The sequence below is a fragment of the Oculina patagonica genome, chromosome 12 (assembly GCF_052425735.1).
Source record: "Oculina patagonica isolate OP01 chromosome 12, crgOcupat, whole genome shotgun sequence".
Lineage (NCBI taxonomy): Eukaryota > Metazoa > Cnidaria > Anthozoa > Scleractinia > Oculinidae > Oculina > Oculina patagonica.
In genome coordinates this window covers 27,335,321-27,355,427 of record NC_135769.1, presented here as the reverse complement: position 1 = coordinate 27,355,427, position 20,107 = coordinate 27,335,321, and the positions used below count along the sequence as shown (strand labels likewise).

The 20,107-nt window shown below is 40.6% G+C and overlaps 1 protein-coding gene and 1 pseudogene across 2 annotated transcripts in view; both read right to left on the bottom strand.

The window, feature by feature from the left end:
• The window catches only part of LOC144632860 (uncharacterized), a 109,114-nt gene extending 102,310 nt beyond the window's left edge, over positions 1–6,804 (bottom strand). Inside the window, 7 exon segments of the mRNA XM_078491608.1 lie at positions 216–255; positions 763–869; positions 1,441–1,482; positions 2,036–2,195; positions 3,095–3,232; positions 3,731–3,924; positions 6,016–6,804. Of these exon segments, the coding sequence (XP_078347734.1) occupies positions 216–255; positions 763–869; positions 1,441–1,482; positions 2,036–2,195; positions 3,095–3,232; positions 3,731–3,924; positions 6,016–6,769 (1,435 nt within the window). The 5' untranslated portion in view covers positions 6,770–6,804.
• A 4,441-nt stretch (positions 6,805–11,245) lies between these two features.
• LOC144633123 (ATP-binding cassette sub-family C member 4-like) lies at positions 11,246–18,716 on the bottom strand (annotated as a pseudogene). Its single transcript, XR_013567005.1, has 6 exons — positions 18,027–18,716; positions 16,438–16,817; positions 14,478–15,799; positions 13,809–14,375; positions 13,139–13,275; positions 11,246–12,561 (listed from the first exon to the last, which is right to left on the bottom strand). The product of XR_013567005.1 is annotated as an ATP-binding cassette sub-family C member 4-like (transcript).
• Between the last annotated feature and the right edge of the window lie 1,391 nt (positions 18,717–20,107).

Genomic DNA, 20,107 nt, shown 5'->3' with positions numbered 1-20,107 from the left:
TATTTTACGTTCTTTTAGCAAAAGGGGGTGCTCTGGGCCCCTCTCCCTTGATCTGCTCTGTTACTTTTTATTGCTAGTTAGTTAAACCGTATTGAGTGAGCCATTTTGAAAATGCAAACACATACAACATCTGTTCTGAGTTTCCTTGACAATTCAAACCACTGTTCTGAGTTTCCTTGACAATTCAGAACAACAGAAAAACTCAACCACGTTACCTGTTTGACGGAACACGTTAACATCTGATGAATGGTTAACCTGTAAGGAGAGTAACAGAGAAATTATGAGGGTAATTTTAAACAAGCAATCCCGGAAGGGAACCTATATATTTGAAAACAAATAAGTATAAGAGAAACATTAAACAGACAAATTAAACATATCAACAACACTTTGTTTAACGAAGATAAAATCATTTACGTTGAAATACACACATATATAATGACCACCTTTTCAAATCGGATTAAAATGTGGAAATGCTTTTGTAGGGAGCTAGCCAAAATCACCCTTGCGCAAAAAGGTATAACTTACGGAGGGGTTGCTACTTAAAAGAATCTACGTAGAAAATTCTACCGAACAGAGAAAGATGAGGGTGAACAGGGGTATTTCGCCTGTTTCCTGCAATCTTACTTATGGAATAAGTTAACCAACAGCAAACGCATATCACACCAGGTCCGCGAAAATAATCCCTTGCCAAATTGATGGGAGGTAGGAGCTAATTTGAACACGCCAACAGACCAAATATTGAAGCTTATGGTATCAACTTACTCTGGGCCGTCTTCCTTGGTTGTCAATACTCAACATTCGATGTTTCAATCCGCTTTTGTAGCCGTCAAAATAAACTGTACCTGGTCCTCCAGGTTCAGGATTACCATCTGTGTATGAACAAAACACACGTGAATTTAGTTTTATTTAAGTAAGAAATCACGTGTCAAGCCTATGATCGATTGCTGTCTCGAGCCGTACTTCGGATTAGTTTGAAAAAAATTAAAACCGACGAGCAACCAACCAACTAGCTGTTGCTGGGTTTTGAATTTTTGTGCGCAAGCAACAACCAATCAGATACACTCTATTCCTGTATGGCCACGTCATCACACAAGTAAAGCCTATGGACTGGAGGGAATCCTGAAAAGGGACGGCGGAGCAATTTTCCAAGTGGGGGGGCTGACTAGTAACTTGAAGTGGGGGGGGGGCTTAAAAGACTCTTCTCTTAGTAAGTCTTTATTTTTTCGGAAATTCTGGGGGGCTAAAGCCCCCCCCCCCAGCCCCCCGGCTCCGCCGTCCCTGAGCTAGTGCGGAAGAAACTGTTGTATCACTATGGAACGACAAATTTCTTCAGTTGCAGGAAGCAAGAAACCTTTTTTGTCTAAGTTTTTTTAATTGAAAGTACGCTGTTTCGTTGGCCTTTACGCGAACGATCTCTCACAATTTGCAAGAAAAACTTACCTTGAGGAAGTACGTAGCTGCAAGCAGGTTTGCTAGGAAGATCTGAAATGAAAGTAAACGTACATTTTAGAAGTAAAATCTCAGTTTACTTTTTTGTTGTATGTACGATAATATAAGCTAACTGACTGGTCCTTTCTAATCCGCTGCATGCTAAAGAAGTTGCGTCACCCAAAGCGCAAATTTCTGATAAATCGTCCACCTTAACCATCAATCTTAACCATCTTGGTTCCTCTTTCTTTTGGTTTATTATATCTCTTCGGTATTTTTCTACCTTAATAAACTATTTTTTTAAGATTTTTCTGTGATTTTAGGGTAATTTTGTACACCCCAAAAGTCAATATATCGTGACACTCAGTGTGCCTTGACGTGACACGTTGTGTGACGTGAATTGGCGGGAACTTCATTCAATGAAAATGACAGCCTGCACCGAAGTTGTAAAAGGCGATTTAGATCGGCTGCGACGAAGCGATTAAAGAAGAACATTACTATTTAAATTAATTATAGCAAAATTCACTCATCCAGTGTTCCACGGCATACGATAAAGCTAGTGTTCATTCACCAGTACAGTGTTTTAATTCATCATGATTCAACATACCTGCGGGGTAACCATAAAGTTCAACTCTAAGCGCGATATTTCCGCTGTATGACTTGGGAAAGAAGCGGATACCTTTCGTGTATATCTCTGCGGGAAGAGCATTTTTCTTTACCGTGTTGGTGTCAGTGTTTCCTGTAAAGGTCTTCACTTCACCATTTTCCTGAAAATGTTCAAAAGAAAACATTTATGAAACACCGCGATTATGAACTTGATCAGTTGATTTGTCCTGGCAGATCGATTTTCTAGTACCTAGCCAAATCATAGCTGTCTAGATTTGCAATAAAAAGAAGCAAAAATGTATTAGTATATCGTAATTACAACTTGTTTACTATTTGACGGCAAAGAAATAAGCTTTTTGTACCGGAGAGCGACGTGAAGCAAAACAGAATCAAGCGGCGACGATTTTGCGGGCGCCATAAATTATGTTGTGACGGAAACGTGACTTTAAAAAACCGACTGTGTCCACCCCACTCAGTAAATTGATTGGGGTGCAAGCAAACGTAGATAGTAACCTGCGATCAGGCGTTATTTTTCTCGCGGCGGAGGGGTCAATCGCCTTCCCTCCGCCGCGAAAAAAAAGAAAGCCTGATCGCAGGTTAACGTAGATAGCTACCCTTCATGTCGTGAAGTCTCTTGAGTTTATCAAGATATTATTGAAAAACGCTGCCTTACGCATGAGGACCATACAAATTGAATGTACGATTACGAACTTGTAACAAGCATATTTACAAATTGATCAACAAAACTTTGTGCAAGATCGGAGTCTACACTGGCTGATGTCAGGTAACCTGCGATCAGGCGTTCTTTTTCATTTTTTCATTTTTTTTCTTTTTTTCTTTCTTTCAAGCGTTTTTTTCTTTTCCCCGGAGTGATAAGTAGGGAGGGAGGGCATGATCTCAGGTTAGATGACAGGAGATGTTGTTTTCAGTTTCACACTGGACGAAACCCACCCTCTATTTCATTTTTTTTAAAACTCGCTCGCTAATTACAACTAGGAAAAAAAAAGAACACTTTTGGACTGACAGACAACTTTCCATCATGCTAACGCAAGCGCATTACCTTAACATCTCTCCATGTCTCTGGAGAAGAAATATAAGGATCAAGATACTTTAGTGTGTATGATCTGGTGTACTCAGATCCTCCGTACCGGCCTTGGGTAGCCACGTCAGTTATATAAGCCTCTTTGGACAGCCGAACCTGTTGAGATTCGTAACAAATGTTTGAAATATAACAGGATAATTAAAATCCCAGAAGTCTAAAAGAAGGACATACACCGTTATGCGCCTTTAAAAACTTATGTGCCAGTTTCAAATCATAATTTATTCCGCGCGATCTTGCTGATGTTACGAGAGGATTTGCCGTTTATTTTCCAGTCATTTCTTCATTTTAAATCCCTTTCTCTAAAGGCTAACAACAATTGTTTGTTTGAAAAGGTTCTTGGAGGGGTAAAATGGCAACTGTGATTTAGACACCTTTTCATTGGAAAAATGGGATTTGGGCAACTAGGAATGGGAATGGGATTATGGGAATGCATGTTGAACATCGCTAGCTGCCTCCGCACATTGGTACATCTGTGTGTTTGTGTTCACTATTAGTTAGTGTCAAAGCAAAGCTTTTGTGTCTCAGTTGCACACCAAGGGCTGAAACAGTGTAGTGTACGATAGCTCAGGCAATCAAATTACAGTATGTCCCTACCTCCAGATGTTCAAGTCCAATATTGTTAGTCGCTGGCCTCCATCCACCGGGCGCCACTTGGTAATTCAATCGTGCAAGTGCGGCAGAATAGACTATCTGGTTGTATGGCCAGTTAGGATTGGAGACACTCTTTCTGGAGGTAGCACTCAAGGATGCAGTACCTGCTTGGACTCCTTGTGGGCTCACCTCATTTTCTTAAAGAAAAGAAAAATGAAAAATTTAAGGTATCTCCTGATCTATTCAACTCCTTTTTAAAAGCATCCATTCATTAGATTTATCCACTCAATTAGCGGCCACAGTCACTACGTAGGATTGGAGGTTAAAAATTACTTATCGTGGCCTTTAATAATAAAAGCAATAAAAACGAAGCAGCAAAAGAAGAAAAGAACTCCGATTGCAAACTGGAGGCCACTTCCCTTTGTTGCCCAACGGCGCAAACGTAAAAAGCCTCTTGCCCTTTCGTTGGGGCAAGAAAGCCCCAGTATGATATGTTGAGTATTCTCTTAAAAATTCCCCAACGCTGGAAACCCAGGTAAGAACAACGGTGCCAACCTTCCTTTCACTTTTGTGGTGTGGTTTGTTGGTAAGTGTTAAATGCGGTACTTACCGGGCCCCTACCCCTTTATTTCTTGGGGGATGGGTAGGGCTATACGTAGGCTAGCAGCAAAGCGCCGAGCGAATCGATCTCTTATCACCTAGATCACCAGCCGCTGTTCGGAAAAAATGAGCCCCCACTCCTTTCCCGAACGAACTTTCCGCGTCCGGGAACGAACTAACCTGCGATCAGGCGAGGGAGGGCATGATCTCGATCAGGCTAGGGACGAACGATCGCGAAGACCGGACTCGAGAAAGCAGCGGGAATCGCGCCTATCTTGCCTGTTGCGTGACATTTCCAAAAAAGCATTTTTAAAAGCACTTAGTAAAACCATCAAAAATAATTTATACAAAGGAAAAAAATGCTCAATTGCCCTTGCAACCATTAAGTATATTGCACAACACAGCGAACCGTACAAGCAGCAAAACGGATTTGGGTTTTTATGACGCGATATCGGACCGCACGTGCGTTATAATTTACATTCGCTGACTCAACCGCAAACAGATTAGTTGGTCGGAAAACATGACATTTTTGTTGCCCGAGGGTGACAGCCATCATGATCAAGTATTTTGCTACATTCCTTCAATCACTGATCACAAGTTCTAGCTAATAATCGTTTTTAATCTTAATCTTCAATTAAGCGTTGGAAACTATTGCTTTTCTAAGTGAGTGCTTAAATAATTTTGAGGAACACGCTTAAGCTTGGTCTTGTTCTCAAAACTCAAAAGAAAGCTACTTCTGAAAGAAAATCGCTTTGATAAGAAATGTAAGCAAACTAAACAAAATGCTCGTGCGTTTTTACAGCACTGTAATCCGATCAAACGTAAACAGCGAAAATTGGACATAAATTGTTCGAAGACATTGGACCTCCCCGATTTCCAGAAGATACTGAGTAATATTGGTCTTTTTCCGCTGAATTTGAAAAGAAAGCCGGAAAAAATGACTCCGTCTGTCAAAGAGTGACCATTTACAATTAATGACACCCTTGTTTACACTACGAAAAACGATCTTTAATTGAGTAAAATATTTTAAACATTCCTCAGGTGTAACCTGATGTTGAAAGTTCGCTTTTGGCAGATTTTGTTTAGGCACATCCCGTTAATATCAGAAATGGAAACAAAGATCGAATTTTGCTGCGAAATTTAATTCTCCGTGAAGTTTGTTAAACAAGACATGCTCTGATACCCGCATAATTTGTTTCGATGTGTGAACAAAATTAGTTTTAACAACAAGGTTGTAACTCAAGCGCCGGCAGTAACTGTAACTTAAATAAGCTGCACTAATTTTCGTATCGTACGTTACGGTCATGCACATTGAATGGTTTTAAAAACGTTTTCTCCGAAAGCCCTAAGCAGAATTTTAGTAAAAGAAGGTAAAAAATGCAACATTGCACAAGTGTGGTTTTTGCATAAATTTGATGGTCCTCAAACAACTTTGACGCAAACTTTGACAAGTTTGCACTTGTGCTTTGTAACTTTCAATGAGAAAGCTAATAAAGCTAGGGATTAAGAATAATAGTTGCTTGTACCAATAACTATATACGTGAGGCTCACTTCCTGTCAGTAATTAATTCTCTGAGCTATAATAGCAACCGAAGTTAACTGAAAGTTTTTTGCTGACCGTGAATGCGGAAGTCGAAGAATCACGTTCGGTTAGAGAACCTGACGAAGCAATTTTTTTCAGTACTCACCTGTTTTTCCACCGTACGCTCGAGCCTGGCCTCCAAAGGATCCATGTTGAAACGCCACTGCAATCCTTCCTCCGCTCCCACCAGCCCCCTTACCGCTTCCCATTCCTCCAAATGCTTCCACTCTGCCGCTGCCATCGATTTCGAAGCAGTCCATAGAAACACCGCCGCCGCTACCTCCTCCGTCATTTTGCTGAGCGCGCTCTCCATTTGCCTGCACTGTTCCGTCAATTATAAGTTTACGAGCATATATCTTTAGAAATCCACCTCCTTTCCCGCGCGTATTGGGGTCACCGCCACCCCAACTACCTGGCTGCGAGACGGCAAAAGCGCTACCGTATGCTTCAACTTGAGATGCAGTAAGTGGCGCGTTAGAGGCAGCACCAGCTCTGCCTCCGTAGCTACCTCCGGAGCTACCAACGCTTCCACTCTGTTTTACACCAGCGCCGGGATTACTACCGCTCACCTTGTTATAATCAAGGATTAAAATCGCTTTGTCTTGAATGTCGAATGTCTGAGAGACATTGAAATAATGCTGCGAAGAGCTTGAGGTTGTCTCTAAGAAAACTTCGGTATTGATTGTCAATTGTGTGTAAGAATGAATTCCCGGTGAAAACTTACACGGAGATGTTATGACAGCGTTAGCGTTGCTCGTACATAATGGTAACGCTGTTTCTCCAAGGTCGAGGGTTACTAACAATAACACTACAACTGGAAAAGTGTTCCACGGACGAGTTTTGGAACGCATAGTAAACATCTTACTTTCAATATCTCGCGTGAATCGTCCAAAGCGTAATCGCATCCATAATGCGTTTACAATCAAACAAACAAATTTAAATCGATATAGAATCCGTTGCGTTGGCTTCTGCAAGACTTAAGTGTATAAATTTCTTGTCAAAACCTTCTTAAATTCTCTCCAACTCTTTTGACATCTTTCCACAAGTCGCATTCGCCTCAAGCCTCAAGTGACAAGATTATCATCGTAGATTTAATCGTTGAGCCAGTTCACTCGAGCATATCATGTCATTCATTACGCAAGCGTCATCGCTACTAGCACGATTTATAGACCGTGATTGTTCTAACTAGTGACCCGGAACAAAATGACCCTGACGCTGGATGCATACGCACCGCACGTTTTTGTATTGCATTTTAATTCAAGTTTCCTGTTCGTAATATTCCGTCTCAGTCGTTCATTTTCCTGTTTCATGTTTGGTCTATTGTTGCCCCTTTTGTATTCTATTGTTATTGTATTCGTCAGTAATTTTTCTAAGGTATGAGTTACACTCATTGTTATATTCAATACGCAGACAATATCGTTTACATTCTACTCGCAGGGAAAGCGACAATGGGCGTAATTAAATGGAAATCAAAGAAGGTTCAAGATGATTTTTTTCGCTTTTTAAGGGACTATGTCACGAATTTTAACAGATTTTTGAACAGCCCAAATTTATTTTTGTAATAATGGTCCATTTTTATAAACAATTGCTATTTTAGAGCACTAAAACTGTTTAAAAGCGCGTTTGGCGGATGGCTCGGATGGAAATGCCATTGCAATTTGAAAACGTTAGCCAACGTTTTCAAGTTGTTTCCGCGCGCCTTAAAAAAAATCGATATTTATAGCCGAAGTTTGATTTCTATCCCCAAATAAAGGTTATACCTTGCATTAATGTTCAAAGACAATGTTTTCCATGGGTAAAGTTGTCTACTACTTATTTCAGAACAGTCAGTGAACCAAAAAACTGCAAAGTACCCCGTGACATAGTCTCTTTTATGCGACATTAAAGCTTTTTTAAAAAGCACACGTCACGATGTTAAGAAATTTACCAAAGTGCATATATGTACATAAACACAAATCAAGGCGGAATTAGTTTCAAAATCAAATCGAAACCCTTTTTATAAATCAAAAGTTTGTATTGTATAGTAGCTTTGATCCATGTAACACATACACACGTATCAATACCTATCAATCACTGATTTATTGATGCTTCCCTTGATTAAATGGCTTGAAGTATGTGTAATACTATTGATAAATGGAATGGTGACCAGATAAAGTGAAAGAAATGCCCGGGGGGGGGTACTCGAAAAAGTTTTGTACGGGGAGGCTCCGCCCGGAGATCTAACCCCTTACCCTTTTATATACCATTTTGATAGAAAAGGTACCCCTTTTGTATACCTTTTATTGCAAAAAGGCACCCCTTTCATATACCTACACGACATCACATTTACCTAAAACGGGATGTTTTCTTGTCATTTTTATGTAGCGCTTAAAAAATTACGACGGTACAGCCAAAAGTTGCGTCTGCTCGAAATATTTAATGTAAAGGCCTTTTAAAATATCATTATGACAGATTTCCCTACCCTTTCATATACCTAAACCTGTGATATCCCTACCCTTTTATATACCTGAAGCCTGAAAAAGGTACCCCTTTCGGGCGGAGCCTCCCCGTATAGGCCATTATAGGGAGTACCCCCCCCCCCGGGAAGAAATGACGAAGCGTTCTCAAGTCAAATTACAAAGAATATAAAATGTCTGAGGCTCCCAACGGGAGTCTGACCCATGAGCTTCCGGATAAAGGTTCCATGACGCTCAAACCACTGAGCTATCAATGGAAGCCTCGTGGTGAGCGAGGTCGTATTAAAACGAGCTAAATCACGGACTGTTATCTGGAATTTGCCAATAAGTTTAAGTCGCGACCCGTTTTTTTTTTAACAGATAAACCAAATACTACATAAATGTAGGAACACTTTACAGTTTTAGATAACTTCAACTCAAGGAGAAATGTTGGCCAATTGTTAAAAGTATGTTGTTCACCATCCTTGTTAATTTTCGGTTCATTGTTATTGTTTGGTGTTTTTCTACCCAAGAGAACTATTATTTTGAGGTTTCCTTCAATTGGAAAGTAACAAAGAGAGCAGGGCTCCTGCTGAGCTAAAGATTCTCTCACGCTCTGCAATGACTAGAAGGGCGAATATCTATTAAAAGAAAGAGCTTTATTTCCTCAAAGCATCACGTTCTCCTCAGAAGGCAGCTAAAATTCAGGCTAAGCGTCACGACCCAAAAACCTTGATTGTGCGCGGACCTGCGCTCATACATGCAAGGATGATGTCCAAGGAACACTGGGCGACGACAACATTGATAATAATCTTGAAACATCGAGTCGTTTCCGCTAAGTATTCCCGGACTACAAGCAACACTTGAGCATCCGATTCGTGTGCGAAAGGTCATGCGTTCCACTACCGTCAGGGAACTTTTTTACTTGTCCCATGCTCCTGTCAACTGAATTTATTCTTTTTCAATAGTTGAATTTTTTCATGCTGTGTGCAGGCTCCACGGGAGGATTGGGAAAATTGATCCCGAAGTGAGAGCACGTTCACAGGCTTAATTGATTTGTAATAAAAATGGATGTTTCCTCTAGACTCCTACGCACACTTCCTTTGGGCTCGTCACGCAATCTTGCCCCCCCCCCCCCCCCCCCTTTCTTTTCCTCCTCATTTTGAGGAACAACAATGACATTTGTGTCATTTTTGAACACAGATCGCACCAAAATTTCTCCAAGTGAGACCAACGGACACCAATATAAGACGGACACCTCTGTAAGACGGACATCTGGTGTTGGTCCTGTCCCTGCCGTTGTTCAGTCATTTTACTGTAACTAAACTCCCTAAAAGACGGACAACTCTCTAAGACGGACAGTCGGCGCCAATCCCGACGGTGTCCGTCTTAAAAAGAGTTGACTGTACTCTGGTATCCACAAATGGGTGATAACTGAGCACAACAGCGAAGGGCAACCACGAGAAATTAGAAATCAGTGGATTACAAGTCTCACTATGGTCACCCAACTCCTGGTAATGAAAATAGAGTTTTAAAGGCAAATGCAAGCCAATTTTTCCTCCCCCCTGTGATATCCCGGCTAGCCCGGGGAGGAGGGGGTTGGTGGAGTGCCTTACAATCCTCCATCACACCGAACTGTAAGCAGCTGAATCCAGCTGCCAAAAAATGACAATGACGACAATAGTACCATGACATTTTGGTAAAGCAAAGTCTCTGTTGAAATTGACCAAAACCTGACTTTCCCTACCCCCTCTAACAAGCCAGCAATTCACAGCTTAATTAGCTTGACTGAGCTACTCGGCAAAACCTTCGAAAACGCCGAGATGGTAATAGCCCAATTTCTATATGTAAAATTCAGCATAAAACAATAAACATCACTACGCGGTTCTGGGGAATAAACCCCACAAACTCTATAGTTCAGTCCCCGGAGCCTCGTCCTGAGGTCTAACTTTATATCGAAATTGGGCTATTGATACAATATTTCGGCTCTATTTGTCTTATCTTGTAATAAAACAAAACTTGGTTTCAACAATGATAACGTTACTCGGTCCCGTTTTCTTCATGTTTTAAAAATAACGTTCCAAGTATTATTAAAAAAATACTACCGTGTTTAATTTACAGCGCATACCAAAGAATTACCTCGTATTAAAAGGACTCTGTCACGGTTGAGTTAAGTTTATTTCATTTACTTTTGCCAAATACTTGCTTTGAAACTTAACTTTTGCAAAGAAATTTCTTCTATCGATCTACGACAAAAGGATAGCTTCATTGCAACCAAATGTGTCTCCCGGGTGTTATAATTTAAAGTTACACGCAAAAAGATAAACTTTGAAAACTGTTCAGCCCAACAATATTTCAAAAACCCATATCGCAATCCGTACCTTCTTTTGTATTTGCTGTGTTACTGAAATGTTCGAATGAAGATGAAGTATTCAACATGACACGAGCAAGGGACAAAGAAAAATTCTGTGTCCCCGACAGGAATCGAACCCATGGCCTCCCTTCAGATACTCCGGTTGGGCGCTCTAACCAACTGAGCTACGAGAGAGCTCGTTGTGAGCTGGACCATTTTACTAGGTTGATAAGTGACACGCGTCCTGCATACTGCTAGGATCAGCAATGTCGAATTCATCAAGTTTGTAGTAAATAATAAAGATGGTAATTTTTTTTTCGTCTCGACCAAAAAAAAAAAAAATAAAAATTACCATCTTTCCATTATTTACTACTGAAAATGTTCTTTTACTGTCTTAAGAGGTTATTTTTTATTTTTCACTGAATTCGATAGTCATTATTTCTCACGCCTATATTTGGCTAAAATCCGTGACACAGTCCCTTTAACTAGCAACTTGAGAAAATTATTTGACTCTTAGATACAGCAAATTTATTCCTGATAATGGCCTTTATTTTCCTTATATTAATGAATAGACATTGAAATGAAATAAACGTTATTCACACTTCCACAAATTACTTCCCTGATAATTGGTTACAAAAGTCGCACCACTTCCTCGATCAATCAGAAGTAAGAACAAAACCAATCGTAACTCGTTTGGGCCCGTTTTCCCGCGCTTTTCCTGCTTCATTACTTCACAACTTGAAATACATTTTTATTACAAATTTATAGGCAATTACATCGATCGACGAATATTTCTTTTAATTTAAGCCCGCAAAACACTTTCGCCGTAATCAAAGTCTTAAACAGGCTTCTTAGTGCGGAATATTTCACATTTCACAAATTCATCATTACAAAAACTAGAAAACACTATACTCCGAAATGCGAAAAAAAGCCCGTGAATGAGTTCAGTGTTCTGGTCAGGTACCTGATAGTTGAGCAAGTCCGCTCAGTTCACTTCCCTCCCTGTTCACTAGTGTATCAAAGGTGCCAAACTCCACTACCTTCCCCTCCCTGAAAACCAGAATCTTGTCACAGTCTCTGATGGTGTTCAAACGATGAGCTATAGTGATAACTGTGGAGTTACTCAGTTTCTCACGCACTGTGTTCCAGATTGTTTGTTCTGTGTCTGGATCCACGTGTGCAGTGGGTTCATCCAAGATGATGATCTTGTTTTGCTGTAAGAGCACACGAGCCAAACAGATTAACTGTCCTTCTCCTACACTGATATTTGTTCCATGTTCCAATAACTCGTAGTTCAAATGTCCTTCCAGATTTTCCACTAGCTGTTTCAGTCTCACTTCATCTAATGCTCGCCACAAATCTACATCCTGAAACTGCTCCATAAGATCAAGATTCTTCCTCAACGATCCACTAAAGAGAACAGGACTTTGGCCAAGAACCGATACACATCGTCTTGCCTCTTGGAGGTTGATCTCCTTTATTCGAATATCGTCGATAATGACATCACCACCAGCGTCAGGCATGCGTAAAAGAGCTGCTACAAAAGAAGATTTCCCAGCACCCGTGCGTCCTGCAACACCGATCTTTGCTCCTCCTTTGATCTCAATATTCATACCTTTCAGTATTTGAGGTCCCCCCGGATAGTACGTCAATGATACGTCTTGGAATGCGATATTTCCTTCGCGTGGCCAGTGTTCCGGGGGAAGTCGTTCAGATTTGTAACCAGGCTCAGAGTCAAGCTTGGTGTACGTCATAACCCGTTCAACTGACGTCATCAAATTTTCGACTTCTGACGTTTTTCTGACAGTGTACTGAGTGCAGTTGCCAATCTCGATGACGTAAACCAGTGCAAGGCCGGCAAAAGCTGGTTAAAAAAATATACATGGTGATAAAATTGATGAAGTTTTAAGCACCGTAAAATAATCACTGACGAATGAGCAACCTCGTCTCCAGGGCGCGAGGTTGAAAAAAAAAAGGTTTTGTGTTTTAAAATACTGCATTGAAAATCAACAAAATGACATTAATATTTATTTATTGTACAGCTCAACTGATTTCTAACAAACAGATAGGCCTTTCGGCTGGCCTTGCGTGAAAAAATCGAAGGATAATAAACTCAATAGCATCCATTTTGCAGCAAAACATGCGCAGAGATTGGACATGATCTGTTCTTGAAACTAACTTCGCTTCTAGTGTGAAACCAAGTAATTAACGCGGACAAAAATCCGTGCTTTTTTGGCGCCAAATGAAGGTTACTTTTTATAAAGGCGGAGTTTCATGACCAATCAAGGCGGGGGATTTTTAAATTCATATTTGGAAATTATACCATGGACTATTCAACTCTTAACTCCCTAACACACAACTTGTCAATGTGCAAGTATCAACTAAACGTAATACTAAACTAAGAAGTAATTTGTTTAAATGTTTATACTGGGGACTCTTACCAGCATCTTGGGACACTAAAACTGCTGCTAAAGCCACTGAGCCCATGAACAAGGCACTAACCACACCCAAACGAACGCTCATCCATCGTTCACAACCCACCACCATGATAAATGACTGGCTATGAGTATCTTGGTATCTGAAAGGAGATACATAAATGATATTTACCGGTCAGAAGGTCGATATAGGGAAAACTGTGCCAGCGTAGTGTACAGGCACAGATTTTCACCTTAAGGACTGAGAAATAGACTTTAAATAAAGACCTTCGTCTTATTTATGGCCTGTTCGCTCGCTCGGCCACCTCGCGGCCTAAAGCGCGCTTCGCTCGCTTAACTTGTGAGGTAGACTATTCTAGTGAAAAACTTATTATATTTTTTCTAAAGAATACGAAACGAGACTGTTGTTAAAAGCGCCTTCGACGCGCGCGAGCGTAGTCCCATATCAAAGAAAATTTGGGAAACCCATCAAGCCGAACGAAAAATTTGATTCTGACGTTAGTACGCCCACCTGTTCGCTCGATTTTACTCTTAGCGAGGGAGAAGGGAGTATCAAACCAAACATTTTTGCGCGGTGTTTACTGTGTGAGTTGAATGAAACGCGAGGAAAAGCGAGGGAAACAGAACTTTTTTCCAAACTATTCCTCGCAAAATCTCCTCTAAATTGGATATATACCTGAAGAATTGATCCAAAAAATCTTTCTGCCTCCCCCTTGTTCTTATGGTGTCCAGGCCATTCAGCGTCTCCGAAATGTGAGAGAACACTGGGCTACGGTATATCGACTGTAATCTTTTCAACTCTCTGGATGACTTCAAGTAATACCTTCCAATGTACATGATAAATACAATCAACGGCAAAATAACAAATAGAAGCCAGTTATTTCCCACAATCGGCAGAAGACATGATGCAAACACCACTGAGGCGTAATGGATTGCTATCATAAATGTTTTGGGTAACAGTTCGTCCATGGAGCCAACATCTTTAGAGAATCGATTTAGAATTCTTCCCACGGGATTCGAGTCAAAGAACAGAACCGGTGCTTTTAAAATAGCCACAACCATCTTGTCATGAAGGCGCTCAGAACAACTTAAAGAAATTGAAAGGAATCAAATCCTCATGATAGAAATATGAACGCCCCACCGACAAGGCAACCATAGATGGTCAAGCTTGTCGGATCTCTTTGATCTTCTTGCTGTTCCTTTGTTAAAAACGAGAGCCACACATCGGAAGCAACTGCCACTGCTGTGAAAACAGAAGCATACATATGCAGTGCGTAAATAAATGACATACATACATTATCTAATGATGTAATGCTTGATTGACTGAGCAAGAGTGTAGACTTACCTTGGGCGATGGCGCACAGAAAGACTATGGCCAGTATCACTAAGGAGTGAGCCCCGCTTCGGAAGTACTCCCAGTAAAGTTTGGATGAAACGACTCCAATTGCGCGATCTTCTTCCTCTATATGAAGACTTCTGCCTTCATTGCCTGAACGACCTTCAGCGAAATGACTTTTCTCTTCTTTTTCTCCAATTAAGTCATGCCCTCTGTTTTCCTTTAGAACACTCTTGTAAAGTGGATCTACCGTTGCGATTAAAATGTTCTTCTTTTGCAGCTCAATAAAACGTCCTTTGCCAAGCATGTGACCTTTGTGAAGCACAATTACTTCATCAGCCTCCTTCATGTACTGTTCTTCATGGTTGATCACCAGTCGTGTTTTATCGCCCAGTAAGCTTATGATGCATTTTCTGAAGATATGCTGACCAACCTTAAAATCCACAGCACTCAGAGGGTCGTCCAACAAGTAAATGTCTGTATCGGCGTAAATTGCGCGTGCTAAGCTTACTCTTGCCCGCTGGCCTCCACTCAAAACTACACCGCATTCGCCAACAACCGTCTGGTCATAGTCAGGGAATTGCTGGATGTCTTTCGTTAGTGCACACGATTTAACAACGCTGATGTACTTGTCTTCATCATATGGTTGACCAAACAAAATGTTTTCTCTTATAGTCCCAGAGAAGACCCAGGCTATCTGGGGAACGTAGACAAGACTCCCTTGGTAGGTAATTGTTCCGCTTATGTCTGAGACCTCGCCAGCAATCGCTGAAAGTAGAGTAGATTTTCCACTGCCCACTGGTCCTGTAATGACTGTCAAACTTCCTGCAGTTGTAGTGAATCCTATATCTTGCAGAACAGCTTTCTTTTCTCGCTTGAATGGTTTGTATGTCAAATTTGACACAGCAACAGTCATTTTACCGTTCAGTTCAACAATTTTGGAAATGCGGCAAGTTTCGGCTCGATCATTTACCAGGCTACTTCTTATCTTTGCTGAGCTTCCTACTGAGTCACTTGTACTTGTGCGCTCTGAAGACTGATTACATGAAATCGACTGCAGATTGTCTAAAAGAAGAAAATCCTCAATTCTGTTGAGGGACACATAAGCCTCGTATGTCGCCAACAAACCGTTGGCTAAGCGATAGGATATGCCCGTTCGAAGTATATTCATGAAAGCGAGCAGCATAAAGACATTAACAGCTGTGATAGGCTGGTTAGTTAACACAAGAGTAACAACAGACACCAGGGTCGCCATAGCTGCTGAAGTGCATTCCAAACCAGCTATAGCTGAAAGAATGACATTCTTCTTATGAATGATGCTGATTTCATTTCTGAAAACAAAACAGAAAGTTTGGTGTTAAAATCGACCAGGGCAAAATATGAGACATTTACATTTACTCATTTACATGTGTGGTCACGTTTAGCGAGGAATTTAAGAATGCTTGGCCTTCCCCGATTTTATAAGAATTTGAAATATTTACGGGCATAACTAGTAGACTTTTTAGAGGTGTGTCACGTGTATCTTCGTTCATTTAATATTAGTTATGTAATCTACATTTAGTTAACGTTAACACCAGTCCAGAATAATGTCCACTTTTGGAAACGCGTGAAACAACAGCGCGACGTAACAACATGGCGGTTGTCAAGTCTTCCCGAGTGGACTCCACTTGAATTTTGTATTTGCCCTTTTCAAGTTTTCCAGGGGTGCGTTTCCTGCCAGTTGGTAACACAACACAAAGAAAGCAATGAAGAAGCGTTATGCGTGGCATTGTGGAAAATGAAGACGAATTGTGCGCGGAGGTGAGGATTTACTTTCGATGCGTATGTTTGTTTTGGTTTTCTTTTGGATTGTTTCATCAGCTTCAATCTAGTGTATCTCTTGGGAAAAATTTTCTGAGCCTTGAAAAAATTCCGAGACGTTCTACAGTCATTCTAGTTGCTTTGTACTAGGAACAAAATATCTATTCACCTTCGTGTAGTTTTTATCCTGTCTCGGTACTTGTCCTCCCACGCATGCGTTTTGATAGCGCGGATTCCGGAAACGGCCTCATTCATGAAAGAGATGCGTTGGTCAGACACGGCGGCAGTGCGCAGGCGTAGCTCTGCACCAGTAGAGGATAACAGGATTAAATATGGTATGAGGAACAACTGGAAAAGGACTCCCATAAGTGCCTGCCAGCCGATCAGGTACACGACTAAACACGTGGCTACAGTAATGTCAAAGGTCAAAGGAAACACGTGTGCGGCCCAGAAGGGAGCTTCCTCCATTCGCTGCACATCATTAGACACGAGGTCAATCACGTGACCAGTGGTAAATTGCATCAATGCTTGCTTGCTGAGGAGAGACGTCTGGAAAAAAAGGCAAAAAAAAAATAATGCAGTCAAGAAGAAGAACCACAGAAGGTGCCAGCTACCTCAAACGATTTTCATTTTCTATTTTTTTTAATCAGTAAAGTCAGTTGAATTGGGAATGAATAGGAAAGCTTCGCGATCGATAAATCCACTCGTTTCTGCGAGGTTTCGCGCACTCTAGGACTTGGGTCGGGAACAGATTAGTCCGTTGGCGTTCTCAGCTCATAGGAGTCTGGGTTTCATCGTGAGCGGTATGACGTCACCAGCTCTCGTTCCAGGTTTTGTGCCGTCACCAAAACAAGAGGAAAAGCCAAGGGTCTAGGCTGGGTCTGGAATACTGGTGTGCTTTCAACACGGAAACATTTGACTGCCTTCTCAAGGTCTCAGGGAGGAAAACATTAATCGCGATTTTCTTGTTTGTTCAAGTAAGGGATCGTTCATTTTTATGAGGTGGGGGGCTGGTAGGATTTGAGGGGGCCATAAAAAATTGTCTTTAATGGGGGACCAGCCAAAAAATATGGTCTGTAAGGGGAGAGAGGGAGGGGGCGTCACTGAAAATAATTATACTTTTGAGTATTGTAAGAATGCACAAATAACATTCCTGAGGAAATTCAAATTTTCCTGGGGGAGCATGTCCTCGAGCCCCCTACTTAATTATGTACCAACCGCCATTAACTCAAGCCAGCAGCTATTTGGTTACAAATGCAGTCAACCCATACTAACAAACGGCACCCACAATAAACAGTCAAGGCAATGTCAGCTTTTGGGGGGATGTAGATTGTCTATTACTATGACCTATGACTGAACAACTGATGCATTCATCAGTTACAAGGCATGATAAGTTTTTGTTAAAAATTCACTTGATCATTTCTTTCTTTTTTTTTTTTGGGGGGGGGGGTCATCGAAAAAAAATTGGATTACGAGGGGGGCCAGGTACAAAATTTCTGATAAAGAAGGGGGGGCCATTATATACAACAGTGACTATTCATCAAATCCCACCAGCCCCCCCCCCCCACCCACCCTATAAAAAATAAACGGTCCCTTATCTCGCTAAATAAAATACAAAAAAATAGATTTTTCGTGGGACATTACTATTATTATTATTATTATTATTATTACTATTATTATTATTTTTATTATTATTATTATTATTAAATATTATCAACTATTTATTTGAGGTTCAAGTTGGCGCATACTCTAGCTTACCTTAATGTAGACGAGACCCTTTAAGGCGCTGCAAAGTTTAATGCCCAACACTGCATTCCAATAACAATATTGATGCAAGGAGATACCATTCATGAAATAATTAGCAGCCATAGCTAATGCACAACCGTAGAGAAGAACATTTTTCTGTGGCTCCTCTGCTGACATCAATGTGGAAACGAGAAATCCAAGAAACAGCGTTTGAACAATGCGACCAACTGAGTCCAAAAGACCCGTCAAGATGATGATTAAAGCTTCTTTAACGGACACCATTTTAATAACGCTTCTCCAAAGTTTTGGCTTTTTGTTGTTGCGTTTACTGCTTGCTTTCTCATCGTCCCACTTTGTTTGGAGCTTTTCGGTCACTAAACGGGTTTTGTTTTCTTTGGAAAGCGGTAAAAAATCACTCTGCTCTAAAGCTCGTTCACTGCCTATCTTAACGACTTCGTTCATCCATTGAAAGAGTAGAATTGATAAAATGCTGAAATTGTATTCACTTTCCTTGGCGGAGATCTTCTTGTATCCACTTCTTTTCATGACTAAGAATCTAATAAAGGCAAAAATAATCTCAACGTTCTCTTATTGGAAGTCAATTTTATTTTACGTAGTCAATTTTACTGTACATATGGTCGCCGGAGTTGAGAAAGTTAGAGGGAACTGAATGAAGAAACTGTTCGTAGTCCTTCGGACAAACTTATGGACCCTAGGACTCTTCTAGCAAAAATCAAGGAGAACGTTTGTGAACACGATAAAACCCAAGAAAAGTGGAGAAAGGAAAGCTGACCCACTTTGATGAGCCTGTCCCTTTACTTACCTAACGAAATTTTCCATTCTTTTAATATAATTCCCAAGTGATAATAACATTGAAAGTCAAATTTTTTTATCGTGCCCTTTCCTTTACAAGGCGAAATGAATTTTTTAGTAATTGGTACAAGTCCGTCTTGGTTAAGTTATATTCCTGTTCTTAGTTTATTCACGAATTACACAATACATCTTCGACAATATATTTTTGTTTTAAGTAGTATTGTTTCTCATGCCTGTTGACTTGTCGTGTGTGAAATTTATTCAAGAAAAGTAATCTGAATTAAAATTAGGTCAATTAGATATTTATGACGTTGAGGAACGACGGCAATTCACAAATCGTTAGTGATTACTGCGAATACTTACAAGCACATATGATACACTGTATAAAACTGACAAAACGACGAGAATCAAATGCAGACAAACGAGTGCAAATGTCTGATACAAAAGTAAATATTTTAGTTAGAAATGGATGATTTAATTTGTGGAAGCTATACACTGAAATCTGTAGGTGCAGTGTTCGTAGAGAGTCTCAAAATATGAATTAACAATGTGGAAACATTAGTTAAAGTAGAAGTTCGAACTTTTGGTTAAAAGAACTTACAGCGTTAACTAGGGCGCTATAAACAGAGGCAACCAATTCAAGTAGCGCCTTTTTTTAAGTTTTAAGGCGGAAAGAATATTTCAGGGAATAAATTGCTTGCTCGATATGTGTGAGAATGGACCAGACTTCTTATTATACCGAACAATCAGTCACGCCTGACGGAGAATATTTTGATCATTGAAAGAAATCTATACATTGTGTAAAGGCGACCGAGTGAAAGCATTTCGCAGTATAGTTAAGCCGGTTGACATCTAAACAGGGCCGTAACTAGTAAGAGGAAAGACGAGGCACTTGCCTCGTCAAAGTTTTACCCAAAATTAAAAAAACAAAATATATTTTGTTGGGAAAATAATCCCCAGTTGAACAAGATTGATTTTTCATCAAGAAATGCCTCAATTATATTTTCTGGAGAGCATGCCCCCAGAACCCACTAGCAAAACCTTGCCTCGTCTATGGCAAAGGTATGGGTACGGCCTTGTCTGAATAAGACAAATATCGTTCTGAGAAGACCAATGACATGCAACAATTCAAGCGCAGACCAGTGGAATCATGAAACGAAATCTTACCTTTCTCGGCGATCGTGTGATGTCAAACTCAGCGGACTGTTGAGAATTAAAGCGTGTACCCTAGCAAACAAACAGAAGTCTTATATCAAGGGTTCTAAGGAACCAGGGTTCTT